The sequence below is a fragment of the Gadus macrocephalus genome, chromosome 22, assembly GCF_031168955.1.
Source record: "Gadus macrocephalus chromosome 22, ASM3116895v1".
NCBI classification, from domain to species: Eukaryota; Metazoa; Chordata; class Actinopteri; order Gadiformes; family Gadidae; genus Gadus; species Gadus macrocephalus.
In genome coordinates this window covers 7,994,782-8,013,761 of record NC_082403.1, presented here as the reverse complement: position 1 = coordinate 8,013,761, position 18,980 = coordinate 7,994,782, and the positions used below count along the sequence as shown (strand labels likewise).

Here is an 18,980-nt window from a genome sequence, read left to right as displayed (position 1 = left end):
GTTCATGATTCGGATTATAATTTGGGCAAGTGAACATTACATTCGGGCAAGTTGAACCTGACCTGTACTTGCCCGATGGGCAAGTGCTTTTGAAACCTTAGTGTCAACCCCAGATTGTGTTTATTTCCTTTAGTACATAGTATAAAGTGGAGTGGAAAGCACAAGATTAAGTAATAAAATCTGGAAGTTAAATCGGTCGATTCAATCATACTATACTGCAGCAGTCAAAAAATGAGATCCATCATTTAAATTCCACATTTATTAGAACAAAGATTCTACTAAACCTTTTTATTTTTCTTCAAAGTCTCCTTCAACCTATGGTTTGTGGCGTTGCATAGGTATTCTACCTAAAGAGTAATTCGGTCATGGGTCAAGAAAGAACAAGGACAATACATTCAGGATATCGAACTGAAGTGAAATTAACGTTTGATCAAATTAAGACAAATGGATGTGTGTGTGTGTGGCGTGTATTCTAATGCGGACACCTTCTCTCCGTCTCACATCTCACATCAGCATTTCCTTCTTTTAAAAAAGTGCTCGCTAGTTTCATATAAAGCTAGTGTTCATGAACAATGGAACACAGTGGTTGTTGCCTGGCAGTTTGTTGGTACCTGTGATTACACGTTGACGACTTTAGATTCGACAGCAGAGTGTACCGACGTTGTGTTGAAACAAAAATGGTTGAGAAGTATATAGGTTTGGGTACATCTCGCTACCTAAACATCACCAATTCGGGAAGGAATCGAGCAATGCTTGTCTCTAGGTCCCTGCATTGCTTTGTCCACTAACACTGAATAAACAACACACTGACCTACATTTTCCTTCTCACCGTCATAAGAATATTTGAGAAATTGTTAAAAATACCACACAGCAAAGGGTTACATTTTTTGGCAATGGCAGGAATACATGGTGAAAGAAAAAAGGCATGTGGATAAGCGTATTCAGGATTCAAGTTGTAAATAGATTACTGGAAACATCTCCTTACACACGTGGCTTCCCTCTTTAATACTCTGGGGAGCTTAATGCCTTCTTTCATCTTCCTGCAGCCAAACAGTGGCTCCCTCGAGTGGGGTACTGGGGGTCGTGTCCTTCCCCGTATGCATCCCCTCCTATGCATGTTCAAAATATCTCTGGGCTTCATCCAACAGAGATATATTTGCATCGCCGAGCGTGAGCTGAGTGCACCCTCTGCCTAATCACCTCTATGCTACGCAGAGGATACACACACTCGAACACACACACACTCGAACACAGAGGACCCCCCCCCCCCCTCAGGGTAAACGTAATATTGTGTATTGCACAGGAAGTGTGTCTGTGTGTGTGTGCATGGTATTATTATAGAGCTAATGCCTGTGATTAGAGGGTGAACGTAGTTGGAAAACAAGGGTGCATTAGGAAGGGGTGGGGAACCGAGATGAGAATAAATTACTAGGCTGATGAAAGCTCACCGTGGCACAATAACAGACATGGAGACAACACACTGCCGTTCACGTCGTGTAAAAAATCAATGAGACACCTAGTACCAACATCGTGGTGTGACCGGGTACATTCATGTTCTAGCGGTTAAAAATAAAATAAAATAAAAACATCCACAAACGGTGAGGTGTCCGGTTTTGCCGCCGGCCTCGATGACAAAGCGGCGGCCATTTTGTTGTTGTCGCGCGCGCTCGGAGGAACCACGTTAAGCCTGGCGACGACAACGCTTTGTGTGTGAGACGCACATCTGCCGTCCCCCGAGCGGATCTGTGATGGCGGCCTTGCCAAGCGGTACGATTTGGATTTGTTTTAAAGCTGCATGACAACGAAAGGCTTTGGAATGTGAAAAAATAGACACTGAGAGCGCACACACACACACACACACACACACACACGCACGCGCGCACGTGAGGAGAGCAGCACAAACACCGGTGGCGAATGTCTTTGAGTGCGCAAGAAAAAAAAACTAAATATATATAGAAATACTCTCACGCGATACTATCATATAAAAATGTATACTATATTTGTCTGATAAAGAACCCTGCAACGAGAATCACCGATACAGTGATGACCCCCCCCTCCCCCCAACCCCGCCCAAACCATTTGGCACCTGGTTCCCTTCCACGTTCCTCCTCAGTGTCTTTGCCATCAGAGTGGAGGAGGAGGAGGAGGGTGGGGCGAAGGGTTTTTATTGATAGTCCAGGGGGTAGTGGAGGTGCTGTGGTCAGGGAGACTTCCGCAGTGTGTTGTTGAAGGTCCAGCCTTCTCCCTGCACATCGAGGGAAGAAGAGAGTAGGTGAACTGAGAAAATATATTTTCTGTATTTTTTTTAGTTTTCGCAGGTCACAATTTTTTTGGACGTCTTCTCAACTTGGATCGCTGCAGAGTTTGGCAGAACGCTACAATTCCCTCGGCTCATTATTTTATCCTCGTACTCCAATCTGCGCGGAGGTCACGGACGGTGGGGCATACAAATTGAAACTCGGGACCGGCTTTCGTGATAATATCGTGTTGACGGCAAAGTGATAGTGAAACGTTTTGAGGAACAAACCGAGGAGAGCAGACAACTAGCTGGAGGGGAATTTGGAAAATGTCACTATTTGGAATGTCTCAAAGTCATGTCGGAAACATCACTGACATGATACTTTGTGTTACCCAGCCCTACAGAATACATTCAAATATATCTCAGTAATTGTCCGATGAAGTCATCAGTTCAGAACTCAGACAACAACAACACAACATACCAAAACAACAGGACAACAGTATATGTCCTGTTCCATACCAAAATATGGAAGATCAAGGGCAGCTTATCGCACATCCCCCCATAGCATGACATGGCATGTTGTTTTAATGTTCTAGTAAAGAATCCTTATACAGCAGTTAAAAAATCAAGGAAAAGGTCCAGAAAAATGATGGAGAGAATATTTCTTGGGGTAAAAGGAGGTATAAAAATATATACCTATTGTGGTAACCCGTCTCTGGCACAGCGCCCCTGGAGGCCAAGGGGGCAGGTTGTGGAGGCGGTGTACCACCGATTTTCAACAGATGGCGCCAGTAAGAGCATTGGTGCCAATCATTGAGATGCGGAGCACCTGAGGAGCAGGTGGGGAAGCATGCTTTAAAAAGCATGCTTCCACACTCATTCAGGGCTCTCCTGGTTCGCGTGTGCGGAGAGACCAGTCTCTGTGGGTGGTGTGATTCCACCCGGAGGAACAAGACTGTGGATTCCTCCAAAGCTGAGTTTTGTTTGATTTGATAGATATATAATATATGTTTGAATAAAAGTGTCATTTTGGCTTTAAGTAAGGTCCAGTTCGTGTGCTGATTGGAAGGAGGCGGCTCACTCACCAAGCCGGGTTACCACACTATATAATATTATTCTCTCCATTAGTTTTCTATACCTCCTTTCCCCAAAAAAATATAATATATATCTTGATAAAATGATAGAAGATCCAGGACAGCTTATGGCACATCCCCCCTATAGCATGACATGGCGTGTTCGAGTGTTCTAGTATAGATCCTAGCAGTAGTTGTGTACCTCCTTGGTGAAGTGTTTGGGGGTCCAGGGTGTGTTGTTCCCCGCTCTCTGCTTCTCCTCTGCCCTCTGGCGTTCCTCCAGTTGGTGCTTGTGTTCCGTGGCCTCCTCCATGTTCCCCTCCTTCAGAGACCTGGTGACGTGCTGCCACAACCGCCTTGGACACACACACACACACACACACACACACACACACACACACACACACACACACACACACACACACACACACACACACACACACACACACACACACACACACACACACACCATTTTAGCCCATTGCTGATGTCCCAGCTCAAAATAACACTGTATCCATTCCAGATGTTGTCATTGTTCCAACAGCAGCAGTGTGCAGAAGGCTCCCGGCTCACCTGGACTCGGTCCGGCCCTGCTTGTCCACCGGCCGCAGCTTCTTCTTGATGACGGGCAGCCTGGCCGTGTCCATCACCTTGGTCTCCCCGTTGCTGTAGGTGAACTCCAGCGTGCCGTTCCACTCCCCCTGGGCCTTACAGACCACCACGTTGGTGGGGTTGTGCTTCACCTCCGCAGTCACTCTGCCCAGCAAAGGAGGAAGAGGAGAGTTGGGTTTCGGGACGTGCATCTACCCCCTTATTCCCAAAATACATTCTCCATCATTTTCTATACCTCCTTTTTCTCAATTTTTTATTCTCTCCCTCATTTTCTATACCTCCTTTTTCTAGATTTGTTATACCTCCCTTTCCAAATAATTAATTCTCTCCATTTTCAAAAAAAAAAAATCTAGATTTTTTATTCTCTCCATAATTTTCTCTACCTCCTTTTCCAGATAATATATTCTCCATCATTTTCTATACCTTATTTTTCCCAAAAATATATTCTCTCCATTTTCTAAACCTCCTTTTTCCCCAAAAATATATTCTCTTGATCATTTTCTTTACCACCTTTATCTCGATTTTTTTATTCTCTCCATAATTTTCTATACCTCCTTTTTCCAAAAAAAGATATTCTCTCCATCATTTTCTATACCTCCTTTTTCCCAAAAATATATTCTCTCCATCATTTTCTAAACCTCCTTTTTCCCAAAAAATATATTCTCTTGATCATTTTCTATACCACCTTTTTCTCGATTTTTTTATTCACTCCATAATTTTCTACACCTCCTTTTTCCAAAAAAAATATTCTCTCCATCATTTTCTATACCTCCTTTTTCCAAAAGATGTATACTCTCTCAAACATTTTCTATACCTCCTTTCTCCCTATTTTTTATTCTCCATAATTTTTCTATACCTCTTTTAAAATTAATAAATAAAATATATACGTTTTCTCTCCAATTTACTATACCACCTTTTTCTCGATTTTTTATTCTCTCCATCATTTTTCTAAACCTCCTTTTACCATAAAAAGTATTCTCTCCATCATTTCTCTAATGAAAATCATGAGAATATTTTATGGGAAAAAATTTGCTATAGAACAATGATGGGAGAGAATAGAGGAGAAACACAGCGCTAACCTCCAGAAACCCCTGGGCCTTACCGGTGGACCTTCCCCCCGTAGAAGGGCTTGGTGTGGAAGGTGACGGTGGCCGAGTAGCCGCTCTTGGCACAGCTGATGGAGACCTTTCCCCCCAGCTCCACCCAGGGCACGGTGAGGATGGAGCGGGCGAAGGCGCTGGGCAGCGTGAACACGTACTCCTCGTCGTGGTCCAGCAGGCTCAGCACTCCTGGGAGGGGGGAGGAGGGGGCAGCAGGGTCAAGCCAGGGGCAACGCTTTTTGATGTGTGAAAAAAAAGATAATTGCCAGGTTTCATTTCCAATAAATTATAAGACGAAAATACAATTAAAGCATTAGCTGCTTTTTATTACTTATTAAAGTTAAGGGGCTGTCTGGTTCGGATTCTGAATACGAACGCACTGCATGATGGGTGACATGTTTCGATTACTATTCAGTCGTTTTGGAGCGGATATCATCCAGAGTCAATTGGTTTCAGCAGGTAGTGGTTTGGCCCTTACAGGGAGACTGAACCCAGGAGCCTTTCAGCTGGGAATCAAACCTCCTAACCTCTCTACACTATCCATCCCCCCCCCAGTGTTGTAATAGATGAGTGCGTCTCAGAGAGTGCAACTGTATTAGATATTAGCATATGTTAAACAATATGTTCAAATATGTGACATACCATGTTTACCTAGTAGGCTTACTTTGCCTGCCAGCTAGTGGTAGTACTGTTGGCTGTGGGAACCACTAACCTCCTGACACCCGCCATTTTACCAGAGTTTAACAATTGAATTCCACCAGACACTGCATGGCTTTGTTACGATATTTAACTCAATAGTCTCAAACAGTAATTGAATCTCCTGATTTAACCTGGTATGTGGACTGATGTGTTCCCCCCGGCACGGAATCAGTAATAGCTTTAATGCATTAGCACCTATTACTTATTCTCCTTATAACACCACCGTGGCAGGGATCACTCTTTGTAGGCTGAGGTAGAAAATACATTGTGCTGCAGAGCAAGTCCCCAATTTTAAGCTCTGCATTTCATTTATAAGGCCTAGGAGATTATCACAAGCAGAGATGTTATTCATTGTTAAGCAACAGTATTTGTTATTTTATGTTCAAATAAAATCTATACATAAAAAAGGTACTTCGTTCTCATCAATGTTGATGTTTCAGTTACCCTCTGTGATCATATTTTAATAAAACGTGTCTATGTGTAACGGTGCTCCTCCTCAATGGCTTCCAGCAGCGTCATAGCTGATCAAGTGATGGGTGAGAGGGGAGAGGTGAAAACAGGAGCCGGCAGGTTTCACTACAGCTAAGTGCATGAATAGCATGTCCGTCATCCATCACTCTTCCACTCAGGTCAATCCGGTACCAGAAACACCAAAGAACATCCAACACAGACGTAGCCGTCGAGCAAACAGAGGTGTGACTCAGCGGCAACGTATTTATTTCTGGCTGCAAGTAATATTTTCCCAGGCATTAGTTTTTCCCTCGACGCCCCCGCGGAACGACGGAGCAGCAAGGCCTATTGATTTCTCTGTGAGCGACGGATCACGTCTTTCTCTGAGTCATAACCCCCGAGACGAGGGGATGTCTTGGGGCCTGTATCGCTAGCGCTGCAGTGACGCACACACAGCGCACGTCTGAGTGAGAACGTCAACACTCTCTGGTACGCCTGCTGCTGGACTTCATTAACTAGGGTGCATTGTGTTTCTCCTGGCCTGCAGACACTCAACACTCTCTGCTGTTGAGTTGCCTTGTGATTCTCTCCACAACCACAGACAGACAGACAGACAGACAGACGGACAGACAGACAGAGACAGACAGACAGACTGAAAGCAATACACATAAAATAGGTTGTGAGACGCTGGCCTACCTTCCCCCACCATGGACACCCCTATGGACATCCCCATGAACTTGCTCTTGGTCCACACGTGGGCGTTCACACACATGTTCCTCTCCCGGCACTCGCAGTAGAACCCGGACACGGGCGGGTGGTGGGACACCTGCTCCGCCACGAAGCCCACCCGGTAGCAGCCTCCCGGGTTAGGGTCCTCCGCCGCAGGGCTGGGCTGGGGGCTGTTGTTAGGGGCCCAGGACGGATCCCGCCCGTGGGACCCCTGGTTGGACCTCACCAGGGGCTTGACCTTGTCCCGCGGCACCTCCCAGGAGCAGTGGAAGCTCTCGCCCAGGACAGGGTTGTAGGGCTTCTTGGCCACGGCGCCCTTGCGGCCCTCGTGGAAGGCGGTCAGGTAGTACTCCACGAAGCGGACCATGCGGTCCTCGGGGGTGGTCCCGGCAGTGATGGACAGGAACATGTCCGGATGGGCCATGAAGTTGGCGTACATCTCCAGCAGCGAGCGCTTCTCCAGGATGAAGGTGGGCAGCACTACCTGGAGGAGAGACGGAGAGGCAGGGAGACCGGAATTAGGCACACTCCAAAGAAAACTGTGTTTCGATGTACGCCATTGTGTTTATTGTGTTAATGACATTGTGTTTATTGTGTTCGATTTACTCTGATGTTTCTGGCTTGGGCTGAGCAACTGTAACAAGTAATTTCCTTCGGGATCAATAAAGGTGTCTGTCTCTGTGTCTGTACGTTACAAGCAAACTAAATTCTCTACAGGGTTGCAAAGTTTAATATTAAACACAGCGAGGGAGTGAAACTGGAAAGCGGGGGAAATTAATCCTTCTTCCTGCAGCTTAATTTCACAAACATCACATCCTGACAGATTTCCTGCCACTGATTAAACCCCTCTAAAATGGCCACCAATATGTATTTTGTCATAAAAATGTCTTGTTTATCTCACAACTTTTTGTTTTCTCCCTCGGACCAGGGTTCCGAGCAAAAAAAAGCGATTTCCGAATATCCCCAATGTGTGAGTGAACGTCGGCCCCTACCCGCGTCAGATCCATGCCCAGTTTGAGCTGGGAGAGCAGGTGGAGGATGATGCTCCGCTGGTCGTCCAGCACCCCCAGGTCCTCCTCCTCGTTGTCCTCCACGTCCGTCATCTCCTCCCTGGATCCGATGTCCTCCAGGCTCGGCTGCTGCTGGACACACAGGGAGCCAGATGGATTCACGTACAGGATAAGGGAACCCGGGCCGTTTAAAGGGGCAGTGCACCAATTAAACACGTTAGGACTACTGTCTGCTAGCTGGAAAGTTAATAGGTTTCAATAATTTAGTAAACAATAGGTGTCACTGATAAAATGTTTGGCATCACTTTGCGTAAAGGATGTGAAATGTTATTGGGCGGAGTCTCGGCACCAGTGTTTTTTTCCTTGTTTGTCAAACATAAATAACTGTTTGTAGTCAACATATTCCTTGTAAACTGGTTATTGAAATATAGTTACACAGATTATATTTGAAGGCGGCATTACAATATTGAATGACCCACAAAGTATGGTCAACATGTAAAATCAACAAACGTTCCCTTTAATAATGGTGCAATCCACAACACCAGTTCCTCCATACGTTTCCAATGCATGACTTTGGTTTACAACTTTAATTACCACACAGAGAAGGATGGACTACACAAGGGCCTTGTCAAAGTAATGAAAGCCTCACAGATAAATTTGTACAGCATTGTTTACAGTGACACATCTCGGTCTGAAATGCCACCGAGGGAAACATGTACACGGCTGGTTGAGTCTGGAGCGCTGCTTTCCCTAAATGGAACCAACCCTCCATTAATTATACGAGCGGCACCTGGCCTCCCTGTTTGGACACCTCTGTGACTCGGCTCCATATGGTTTTCAGGGAGCATTGAGCACTAACAAGAGCCTTGATGCCACCATTTATATGCATATCAACCCTACTTAGCAATTGGTCGAATTGCACCGCTGAGAAAGCAGGAAGGGGGAATTCCAACATGGAAGACCTATTCCAATATATCCAGGTTCCAGTCTGGTACCTGGTTATAGACTAGTGAAGGACCCATATAAAAGGGGCCTGTTTGGAGCGGACCGATAGCTTGGGCTTCGGTATTGCTGCATGAAACAAACAACGTCAAACCCGACACTGCATTTCCTTTAGTCCTCAGCAGTACTCCCACCAAGGGAAGGGAACTAGATCAGATGAACGGTTGTTGAGAAATAGAGAAAAGGTCAGACAAACAAACAGAAGCTCAGCTAATATCCGGGAAGTCAATTCTAGAAAATTCAGTTTTACTCGTGAACATGGATTAGAAGCTAGAAAATGAATTATCACTGACAACTTAATTCAAAAGGTAACAAATAATTACTAAGACTATCAAATTCTAACACTTTCTTTCAAAACTTTCACCTTGAGTGTTAATTACAAGTCAAACCACTAAGTTGGTAGTTTAGTTAATAAGATGTCTAGCACAATGTTCTTTAGACGCAGCAGAAGCTCAGGGTTCTTGATTGACAGGAGTAGGAGAGGGTGGGGAGCTGTGTGTAATTGCAGCGTTCAGCTGGCAGCAGGTCCCATGATCTGGGTCAGGGGGAACGCTCTAAGCATGTGATATTGTGAATAGAGAGGGAGAACAGAGATGCAGGATGATATGAATATATGTAATGCAAGATGAAAGTGCTTCTCACCCGTGGGGCAACAAATACTCTTCTATGCTTTGATTCTTAGCAAATGTCTCTCCGTCTCTCCCTTTCTCCCTCTCTCCTTATCCTCTGTCTATCCAAATCGTGAATCAGGCTGAAAGAGGGCTAAATAATGTACCATTTTGTGGTTGGATAGGAAAATGTATTGGAAATGTGTACTATTCACATCCAATTACGTCAGGGCACAACATGAACAACAGAAGTATCCCTTGTGGGCGGCTGCCACAGCTTGTATCGGTTCGCAGCCTTATTAATGTGTGAGGATGATGCTTTGGTAGAACCGTCTGGGACACAAACGTATGGAAATAACGATGAAGATAAACACACGCAAATGCAAACAGAAACACATTGTACAAATACTAGGCTTGAAAACATGCAGAGAAACATGCAAAAATCGAAGACATACATATGTCAAGACCAAGAACAACAAACTGGTTGTTGTGTGAGCCTGTTTTGTCTCCCTAACGGCCATGGTTGTTTTCTATGTCTTGTGTATACAGTATGTGGTGGTCGTCAACATTCTCTTTTCTCACATGGAGCTTCTCCATCCATTCAACCATACAACCTTTTCAGTCCTGCAACGTAAACGCATCATTTCAGACTGGTGACGATAACGAGTGTAACCTTGAATGAGCGGTGGAACCTTGATTTAAAAGAAACCGTCTAGCACGGTTTCAGATCAGTCTGAGATAATGAGATCACGCCCTCTTCGTGATCTCATTTAAACGTTTAAACGACCAAGCGATTTCGTTGTTGAACTTCAGACAGCTTTCCACTCATTGTCACCTTTATTCAAAATGTTTGGTTGCTATGGAGATTCCTGCTTTGGTCAGGCATACACTGTCGCAATAGAAGTGTATGGATCATAGCGTGATAAGTAATTTCTGTCATAATTAATTCTGACTTTGCAATTAGGGGGGGGGGGCACAGTGCCCGCCTAGTTATGGAATTATTTTCACAGTTGGTGTGGAGCAACTGTAGGAATAAAGATGTAGGGAGGTGGCTGCTGTCATCGGAATATTTCATCCCATGCATCACGTGAATCTGATGTATAGGTCGTTCATCACAGCAAACGCAACACACACACTCACACTCCTTGTAACTTTCAGTGAGCATGGCATGCCATGAAGCCTTTTTACGTTCAACATTTGTTATGCACACGTGCGCACAAAAAACATTGACACACACACACACACACACACACACACACACACACACACACACACACACACACACACACACACACACACACACACACACACACACACACACACACACACACACACACACACAACCAAGTAGCTTGTACATTTTTCCAAGTTATAAATATAATTGAGAAGCAAAGGGGAGAAGGGACGGGAAGGTGTGTGCACGTTTGTGCGCCGGTGCGTGCGTGACACCAGCACTACTAACTGATTAAACAGCCTCTTGATAGCAGCGGGAAATTAATGTTCAGGAGGAAATGAGCAGTGAGGGGTTCTGAGTCGCTCAACCTCGCCCTGATCGGGCATCTCACAGGGCCCATCACGTCCAGAGCAGCGCTGCTTAAGGACATTTATTCAGCTTGGGAAAGGATAGGAAGTGACACATAGAGGCTGGGACTTTGTTTTGTGAGGAGGGTTTAATGTGGCAATCCTGAAGATTGTCCATCATATGGTTATCTTCTCTAGTTCTCGAGCAGCCTCTGATGAGGAACGTTTGGTTAAGCTAAATGTTTATAAGATGGTTATACACAACCTCACATACAGGGAGGTACAGGTTAAACCTAGCTTGCCATTACCAGACACACCAGTGCTGAAGATTAGAGATTGACCTCTGACACAAGTTGTACGAGGGATCCTTCAGACCAATGTTAATTTGATCAGATTCAATCAGGTTAAATTCCACATCGGCAGTCCAGTAACAACTATTTAGTAAAATTAGGTAGATAAGAGTTTCAATATTTAGCAAAGTTTTTTCCTTTTTTTTTTTACAACTTTTAAGGGTTTAGGTGCAGTCAATAAGCAAATGACATATACAGTACATAACAATACTAAGGAAATGATTTCAAACACATACATACAAGTAAACAATAACACACTTGAATATTCACACACACACACACACACACACACACACACACACACACACACACACACACACACACACACACACACACACACACACACACACACACAGTATGTTTGGAAAGTACTGCCTTGAGTACTTTCCAACCACAAGCCTGTACTGATTGTACTGGACCGCAAGTCCAGCACAATCTATACTTTTTCACAATCAAAGTCCAATTAAATTCCCGCCGTTCGAAAAAAACACCCACACTCACTTCTTGAGGTGATGTAATATCCAAAAATGTTCCCCAAGTCAAATGGTGCTGCCTCGCCTACAAAAAAAGCTCCAAAATGAACTTTTGGGAGCAAATACACAGGCTCCTTCCTTCCTTCCTTCCCCTTTGCTTATCCCAGGCCACTGCAGGGCTGCATGTGATGGCAGGCTTCTGTATAGAAGGCTCTGTGAGAGGCTTTTGTATGTGGAGGTGACTCACAGAGGCAAACAGAGAGAGAGAGAGAGAGAGAGAGAGAGAGAGAGAGAGAGAGAGAGAGAGAGAGAGAGAGAGAGAGAGAGAGAGAGAGAGAAACAGAGAATGGCCTGTGAAATGAGACCTAAGCAGAGAGGGAGTGAACGAGAGTGCGAGAGAGAGAGAGAGAGAGAGAGAGAGAGAGAGAAACAGTGCGAGAATGCCCTGGGAGATGAGAAATAAGGATCGCTAGAGAGAGAGCGAGAGCGAGAGTGAAGCAAGATAGAGGGACCTGCCGACACCAATGACTTCCTCTGCCGTGATAATTGCCCCCCCCCCATCCCCGACAACACACCACCTCTTCTAACGTTCACGTGTTTCCCTGCTCCTCTCCACACGACCCCACCCACTCACCGACGTCACTACTCCCCCAGGCTTCCCCCGTGCCCCTCCCCCTTACTCACAAGCCTTTCTCCACACACGCGTGTCGTTTTCCTTTCCGCCCGCCTTGGCTCGCTCAAATTTCTGTGTCGCCTTTTCCATGGCGCTGTCAATGTCTCCACCACCTCCTCCACCACCTCCTCCCCCCGTCTCCATCCCTCTCTCTCTCCCTCCAGTGTCCCTGTGTCTCTCGATCGCCCCTCTCTCTGTCGTCACCTTGGCGTCCACCCGTGTGCCTTTCATTGGAGACACACATCCCTTCCATTTCCCATTCATCCCATACACTCTCTTCTCCATTGTTCCAGACAGTCTCATCTCGATTGTTTCTTCTTTCATTCACAATTCCAGTCTATGCTTGCTTTCCACTTCCCCCACCCCCCCCCCCCCCCGCCGCGCACACACAGACACACACCTCCTCCACCACCACCACGACCACCATCCCATTCATGCCAGCCACTATTCCATTCTTTTTCATGCGTCGCCCTCATTTCAATTCCCTCGTTCTCCAACCTGCTTTCTCTCTCTAGCCCGCCGCCACCATCCATTTCTGTTTCTTTATCTCACACCTAATCTCTCTCCGCCCCCTCTTCTGCTTCCCCTTTATTCCTCCTCTTCTCTCTCTCATCAAGGACTCAGGGGAGGGGGGGAAGAGAGAGAGAGAGAGGTTATAAATGTATTGCCATCTTCAAAGGCCGCTGCCTGCCCAAGCTTCCCAACGAGACCTAACCTTTAAAGGCACAGGGCCTTCCTCATCCTCCCCCTCATCCCTACCTCTCCAGAATGTCAGCCCTTATCTCTAACTGCCCTCCCCCCTCCGCCACACACACACACACACACACACACACACACACACACACACACACACACACACACACACACACACACACACACACACACACACACACACACACACACACACACACACACACACACACACACACACTTTCATCCGGTAGCTTTGCTCATCGTCGTCGTGTCCCCTGTCTGAGGAACAGGAATGGATAGGGGGGTGGAGGGGGGGGGTATGTGAGGCTGGACAGTGGAGGGGTTGCCAGCCAGATGACCTTTCGCTAACAATGGTCTCCGTCCGTAATAAGGGGACCCCTCTTGGCGCTCGAGGGAGACTAAAATACTGACAACGTCTCGTCTCATACTCTAAACTCATACTCATAATCACTCCTCCTTGACAGCGACGTCAACGTTTGTCTTCTTTCCCCCCCTCCCATCCGGACATGGTGTGTGTGCAAACCATCTGTGCGTAAGTGTTTCTTAATGAGCGTGCCCAGGCCTCGTGTTCCAAACCCGCAGTCCTCTGCCCCCTTGTTGACGTACCCCCCCCCCCTCCTTGTTTGGTGGAATAAGCCAAGCGATTTCATAGCCAGCGCTGTGGGGAAGCACGGCGGCGCACACCACTTCAATGATGGGGGGGGGGGGGGGGTTACACAGTAGCTTTGAGCCACGGCTCTGGAGAGCGTCGCTGTTAAACTCAAAGTGTGACTCACTGAACAGCTGTGCAGAAGTATCATTACATTACAGACGGGTACAAAGCGTTGCCGAGATGGAGTGATTTATATTCGAGCTAAAGTGAGTTATGATAAACTGTGTGTGTGTGTGTGGTGTGTACGTACGATGGGTGTGTGTGTGTGTGTGTGTATCTGTGTGCGTGTTTGTATCTGTGTGTGTGTGCGCGCGCGTTTGTATCTGTGTGCGTGTGCGTATCTGTGCGTGTGTGCGTATCTGTGCGTGTGTGCGTATCTGTGCGCGTGTTTGTATCTGTGCGTGCGTGTGTGTGTGCATGTGTGTGTGGGGGAAAGCTGGTGTCTCGTGGTGTTGTAGGGGGTGAATGTGATACGTGGAGGGCCTTGTTATAGCGCAAGTGTGAACAGGAGGCTGAGACCTGTAATTAAAATATGTGTTTTGTACTTTGATCAAACATCTTACGAGAGAACGGGCATAAAGAAATGCCCCCTCACCACACACAAGCACACACACAGTAAGTGTGTCTAAAGGAAAACTGAGGAAAACATTTTAATTAATGGTAATTTATGTTAAATAAAATGTCCATAGTTAGGGATGTTGTTCATTATTGAAAACAAGTTTTTAGGTTCTTAAAGCAGGCCTGGGAATATACAGTATTAATAATTCATTCAAAAAAGATATATTCCAGGGAATTCTGGATTTCAAACGGGAAACAATGAAGTCGTCGACACTTCTTTCTCGGCAGATGCTCTCGGCACAGCTGGGCCTTTCACAGGTGCTGCTGGGGCAGAACAAGATGATCTAACCTTCATCAAAGCCCCTGATCACAACATCAAAAGCTTCCCAGCAGCCAGTTTGTCATGCTTCAGGTCATGATTAATATCAGTGTGCCGCTGTAAATCAGTGTTCAGCCACCCAACACACACTATGCTCCATAATTGGCACATTCTTGTGGGACTCGTGTGGGACTACTTGTCATGGTATATTATAGACTAATAATGAGTGTCAAATTAGTAAAAATAAAAAATATAAGTTTTTGTGTACTACTAAGGAGAATGCAAATAAAACATGCGTGTCCTCAGTTCATTTTCTCGACACACACACACACACACACACACACACACACACACACACACACACACACACACACACACACACACACACACACACCCTTTCTTCCGGTAGCTTTGCTACTGAACGAGAACAGCTTGGATATGGGGTGGGAGGGGGGAGAGGGGATATTTGAAGCTGGACAGTGGAGGGCTGGCCACGCACACACACACACACACACACACACACACACACACACACACACACACACACACACACACACACACACACACACACACACACACACACACACACACACACACACACACACACACACTAAAAGAAGAATAACTCCAAACAAGGCTCTTCTAGAATATCTATGTTGAGTCGGCATGGTAACGCGACGGTTACCCGGGGAGATATCTCCGCGTGCGTGAAGAAGTTTAGTTTCGATTGTCGGGTGTCACCCTAAGCTGCCCACCGAGTCGCTGAGCTAAATAAATCCGGAGACGAGAAGCAAGCAGTGAGTCACGACCGACGCTTCCCCACACACAGAGCTCTGCCACCTACCTGCCTGAAGAATAGACCACCAACACGCACTAGCCAGTCGCTAACCGGTACGCAGTCTTTTAATGAGAACACTTCGCGAGTCCGTATTTTTAGGCAGGCCTACGTCTCATTAGGTAGCAGTGGAGGTAAAGGCATCTTGCTCGAGGAGGCTTACAGGGAGAAATGGGCAATTATCCATCAAAAGTCGAGAAATTATTTTATTTGGGGCAAGTGAAAGGCCGCTTTTCAGAGGCCTCATCGTAACACAAACATATAGGTGTTGCTCTTTGTATGTGGCCGGGCACAGCTAGTAGACTTATCTGCACTAATTTAGCCTCGTACCCGTGCCCTGGTACATAAAAGCAGCAGACCGATCATTAGTGTAAGGAGTGACACCGGTGTTGGTCCTACAATGACCCCTGTGCGAAAAGGGTCTGTGGTACAAACGTATAAGAATCAATACATTCAGTCCTTTGCTGCCTTCTGCTGGAGACAAGTGGAACTGCAGCCCGGGTGACCACTGACGTGTTTGCTCTGGAGAACATGTGACCCGGTGGGCCAAGCTCCGGCTGCAGCATGACTCGATTATTACACCTCCATTACCCCTATTGAGCATGCACTCCAACCCATAAGGCCATTTCAATCTACGCCATCAAAACATTCTCGGTGCCCTATCAGACCGCATCAACGTTGGGCCACTGTCACTTGCCTCCCCTAAACGTTCACACCTCGAGGTGCACAGCAGACCGCCGATTGATTTTATGTCATTCACTGTCACCGCTGCACCGGGTGATCCCATCCATAACAACCGCTGGGCTTCAGCTAACAGGTACAGTGCTACTATTGGAAAATGCATAAACAGTGACAACAATTCTGCAAGCGTACGCACTTTCATCGCGCACGCGCACGCACGCACGCACGCACACACACATTGGCCCACTGCCAGGTGAAAATAGAAGCAGGCCTACTCGCTCTTGTTGTCTGTTGAATTTTAACCAGACGGGCAACTGGAAAGTGGAAGGCAGCAGAGAGGACGAGACCTCTTTCGTTTTGCTCTCACCGCTCTTCAGACCACCAAGGTCGTCGTCCGGACCACTCCAGTTTTGGAATCCGCTTTCCTGCCCTCAGCCAACCAAATGCTTTGAGCTCTTCTTCGGCCTTGACAGGGGGTCAATGTCTCATTAGAGAATGGACCGGAATCGGTATTGAGATAATGAAACAGTTAGCTGCTCTGATTTGACTGAAGTAGAGTAGCGCATGTAACCCTATCACAGTCCTCCTCGAACCGCACAAAACATTATAACTGATAATACAGACAAAAAAATGATTAAATTACATTAATGGCTTACATCCCATGTAACGTTCATTTATTTTCTACGTGGTGGGCGGCATTCAACCGAATAAATCCATCCATCTATTTCATGTCAAACTGCCAAACGGTCTCTGTTCTTCAACAGCTTAACAATAGGTCTGAGTCACTTGTCAGCGCTGACTGTGAAACCCCATAATACCCTGTTTTACAGCCATCCGTCAATAGGAGGAGGATCGTTATCTTGATGGCTCACAGTGCTGCTCCCCAGCTGTTATAGCGCAGCCTTTGTGGGACAGAGAAACATTGCCTGGCTCCCGTTCGTATACCTCACCCCCCACTATGGGAAACATGCTGAGGTAGTAGGATTCCCCCCCCCCCCCCCCCGGGTCATTAAGTGTTATGTTTTATACAACATATTAAATTGTGTGAAGGTTTAATATCTTCGATGAGTGCCTTGACACATAATTGCATGTTTAAATACATATTTAAACCTGCGTCCTCCAACTCTTTTCCATTGCAGTCATCACTTTTGTTTTGAAATGTGATTAGTTTACCATATTTTCCCCTCCACGGACCCAATTGAACAAGAGAAAATATCCAACTTGGCGTAGGTGCGCATGCATGGGTGTGATGGGTGTCACATCACAATAGTTATCGTTGCAGTGAAGCAGGCAGGGGAGCCGTGTCAAAGGGACAGCAGTGAAATGAATTTGCAGCACATGCTGCTCAGTCGGTTCAGCTTCATCTTGGAATCGATCAACGCAACAAACATTGAAGTGCAACGCTTTTAAATACCTCAACATTAAGGGACAGACATACAGCGCTCAAAGCTACACAAAACGTTAAATCTAAATGTGGTTCAAGGGCAAGGGGGCTCCACGCATTACACAATCCTCCTGCGCCCCCCCCCCCTCTCTCTACATACAGGGCGGCCCAGATACCGCACGCTATTCACGTGCATTCGGAGAGCTAGCGTGTGGCTGAGCCCCAGCGCATCGTGACCCACTTATTACACAGCAGATCTGCTCCAACCCTCAGCAGCCTGAGAGCACTCTCCCTGCGTCACACGAGACCGAGGGCAAGACATCTCTGAGCGTGACGGGGGAGGATGGAGCATGTAGGGGGAAGCGGGACTCCCCCCCACCCCCCTGTCTCCGGGGGGGGGCGACACCGCCCGCTGACGTCGGCGAGCCCTTCACGAGGGCTGAGGAAAACATGCGTCTTGTTTTCTTCAAAATGGCTTCCGCCTTTGCGCATAGCCCAGACCCACTCGTACAAACTGCGGCCGCACCGAAAGAGGTGGCCGCGTGTCAACAGCATTCGGGAAACAGGGAACCGTCTGGAAAGGGAAAGAAGGACGCCCGGATGCCAACGCTAAAGGAGAAGCAACCTTTACGGTTCAAGATGATTCACGTTCTTAAAAACAATGACAACCGTAATAGGGCGTTTCACCGCAGGTGACCTGTGGGAGCCAGGGCGTGGCGCCATGGGGACGGTGAGGGGGAGAGAGGCGAGTGTGGACACCAGAGAGAGTCGGCAGGCCATCCTCACCTCAGCACCAGGGGACATTCCCTTCTTCCTGAGGGACGGGGAGGGCTCGGCCAAGCGCAGGGGCGTCGGGCCGCCGTTCTTCAGGTGCTCCCCCGAGGGCGACTTTGGTACAGTCCACACAGGTGCACCATCTGGAAGGAGATGGGGGAGGTTAGGACCAAGTCGGAAGGAATGGGTGCGGGGGGATACGGTGTGTGTGTGTGTGTGTGTGTGTCTGGTGTGTGTGTGCACGCGTCAGGTGTGTATGTGCGACTGGTGTGTGCGTGTGCGTGTGTGCGCGCGAGTGTGTGATATATCGGTTCATTGTTAATTTTAGATCAACAAGAGCTCGCTTGAGGCAAAGAGAAAAGAATTGTCTGAATTAAAAAACAACCGTTTGAGAAGTGTCTCTGGGCAACCGTTCAAAAAGAAATACAACATAAATATACACTAATATCAATGATACATTTCCATTATCAAAATACCTTCAGTGGTATGGTCTATTAAATACCATTCATTATTTGACATTAAAT

At 46.8% G+C, this 18,980-nt stretch overlaps 1 protein-coding gene and 2 long non-coding RNA genes across 3 annotated transcripts in view; all 3 read right to left on the bottom strand.

The window, feature by feature from the left end:
• Positions 1–244: 244 nt before the first annotated feature.
• Positions 245–18,980, bottom strand: part of LOC132450712 (oxysterol-binding protein-related protein 10-like) — a 51,739-nt gene continuing 33,003 nt past the window's right edge. Inside the window, exons 7-13 of the mRNA XM_060042769.1 lie at positions 18,442–18,599; positions 7,895–8,041; positions 6,870–7,386; positions 5,027–5,213; positions 3,886–4,068; positions 3,515–3,668; positions 245–2,245 (exon numbers count right to left, since the gene is read on the bottom strand). Of these exons, the coding sequence (XP_059898752.1) occupies positions 2,201–2,245; positions 3,515–3,668; positions 3,886–4,068; positions 5,027–5,213; positions 6,870–7,386; positions 7,895–8,041; positions 18,442–18,599 (1,391 nt within the window). The 3' untranslated portion in view covers positions 245–2,200. The remainder of the gene's footprint in view (positions 2,246–3,514; positions 3,669–3,885; positions 4,069–5,026; positions 5,214–6,869; positions 7,387–7,894; positions 8,042–18,441; positions 18,600–18,980) is intronic.
• LOC132450800 (uncharacterized) lies at positions 4,273–5,020 on the bottom strand. The gene is made up of 2 exons (XR_009523922.1): positions 4,563–5,020; positions 4,273–4,519 (listed from the first exon to the last, which is right to left on the bottom strand). It is a non-coding gene; the product is annotated as an uncharacterized LOC132450800 (long non-coding RNA).
• On the bottom strand, positions 14,243–17,317 carry LOC132450797 (uncharacterized). The gene is made up of 2 exons (XR_009523919.1): positions 15,318–17,317; positions 14,243–15,269 (listed from the first exon to the last, which is right to left on the bottom strand). It is a non-coding gene; the product is annotated as an uncharacterized LOC132450797 (long non-coding RNA).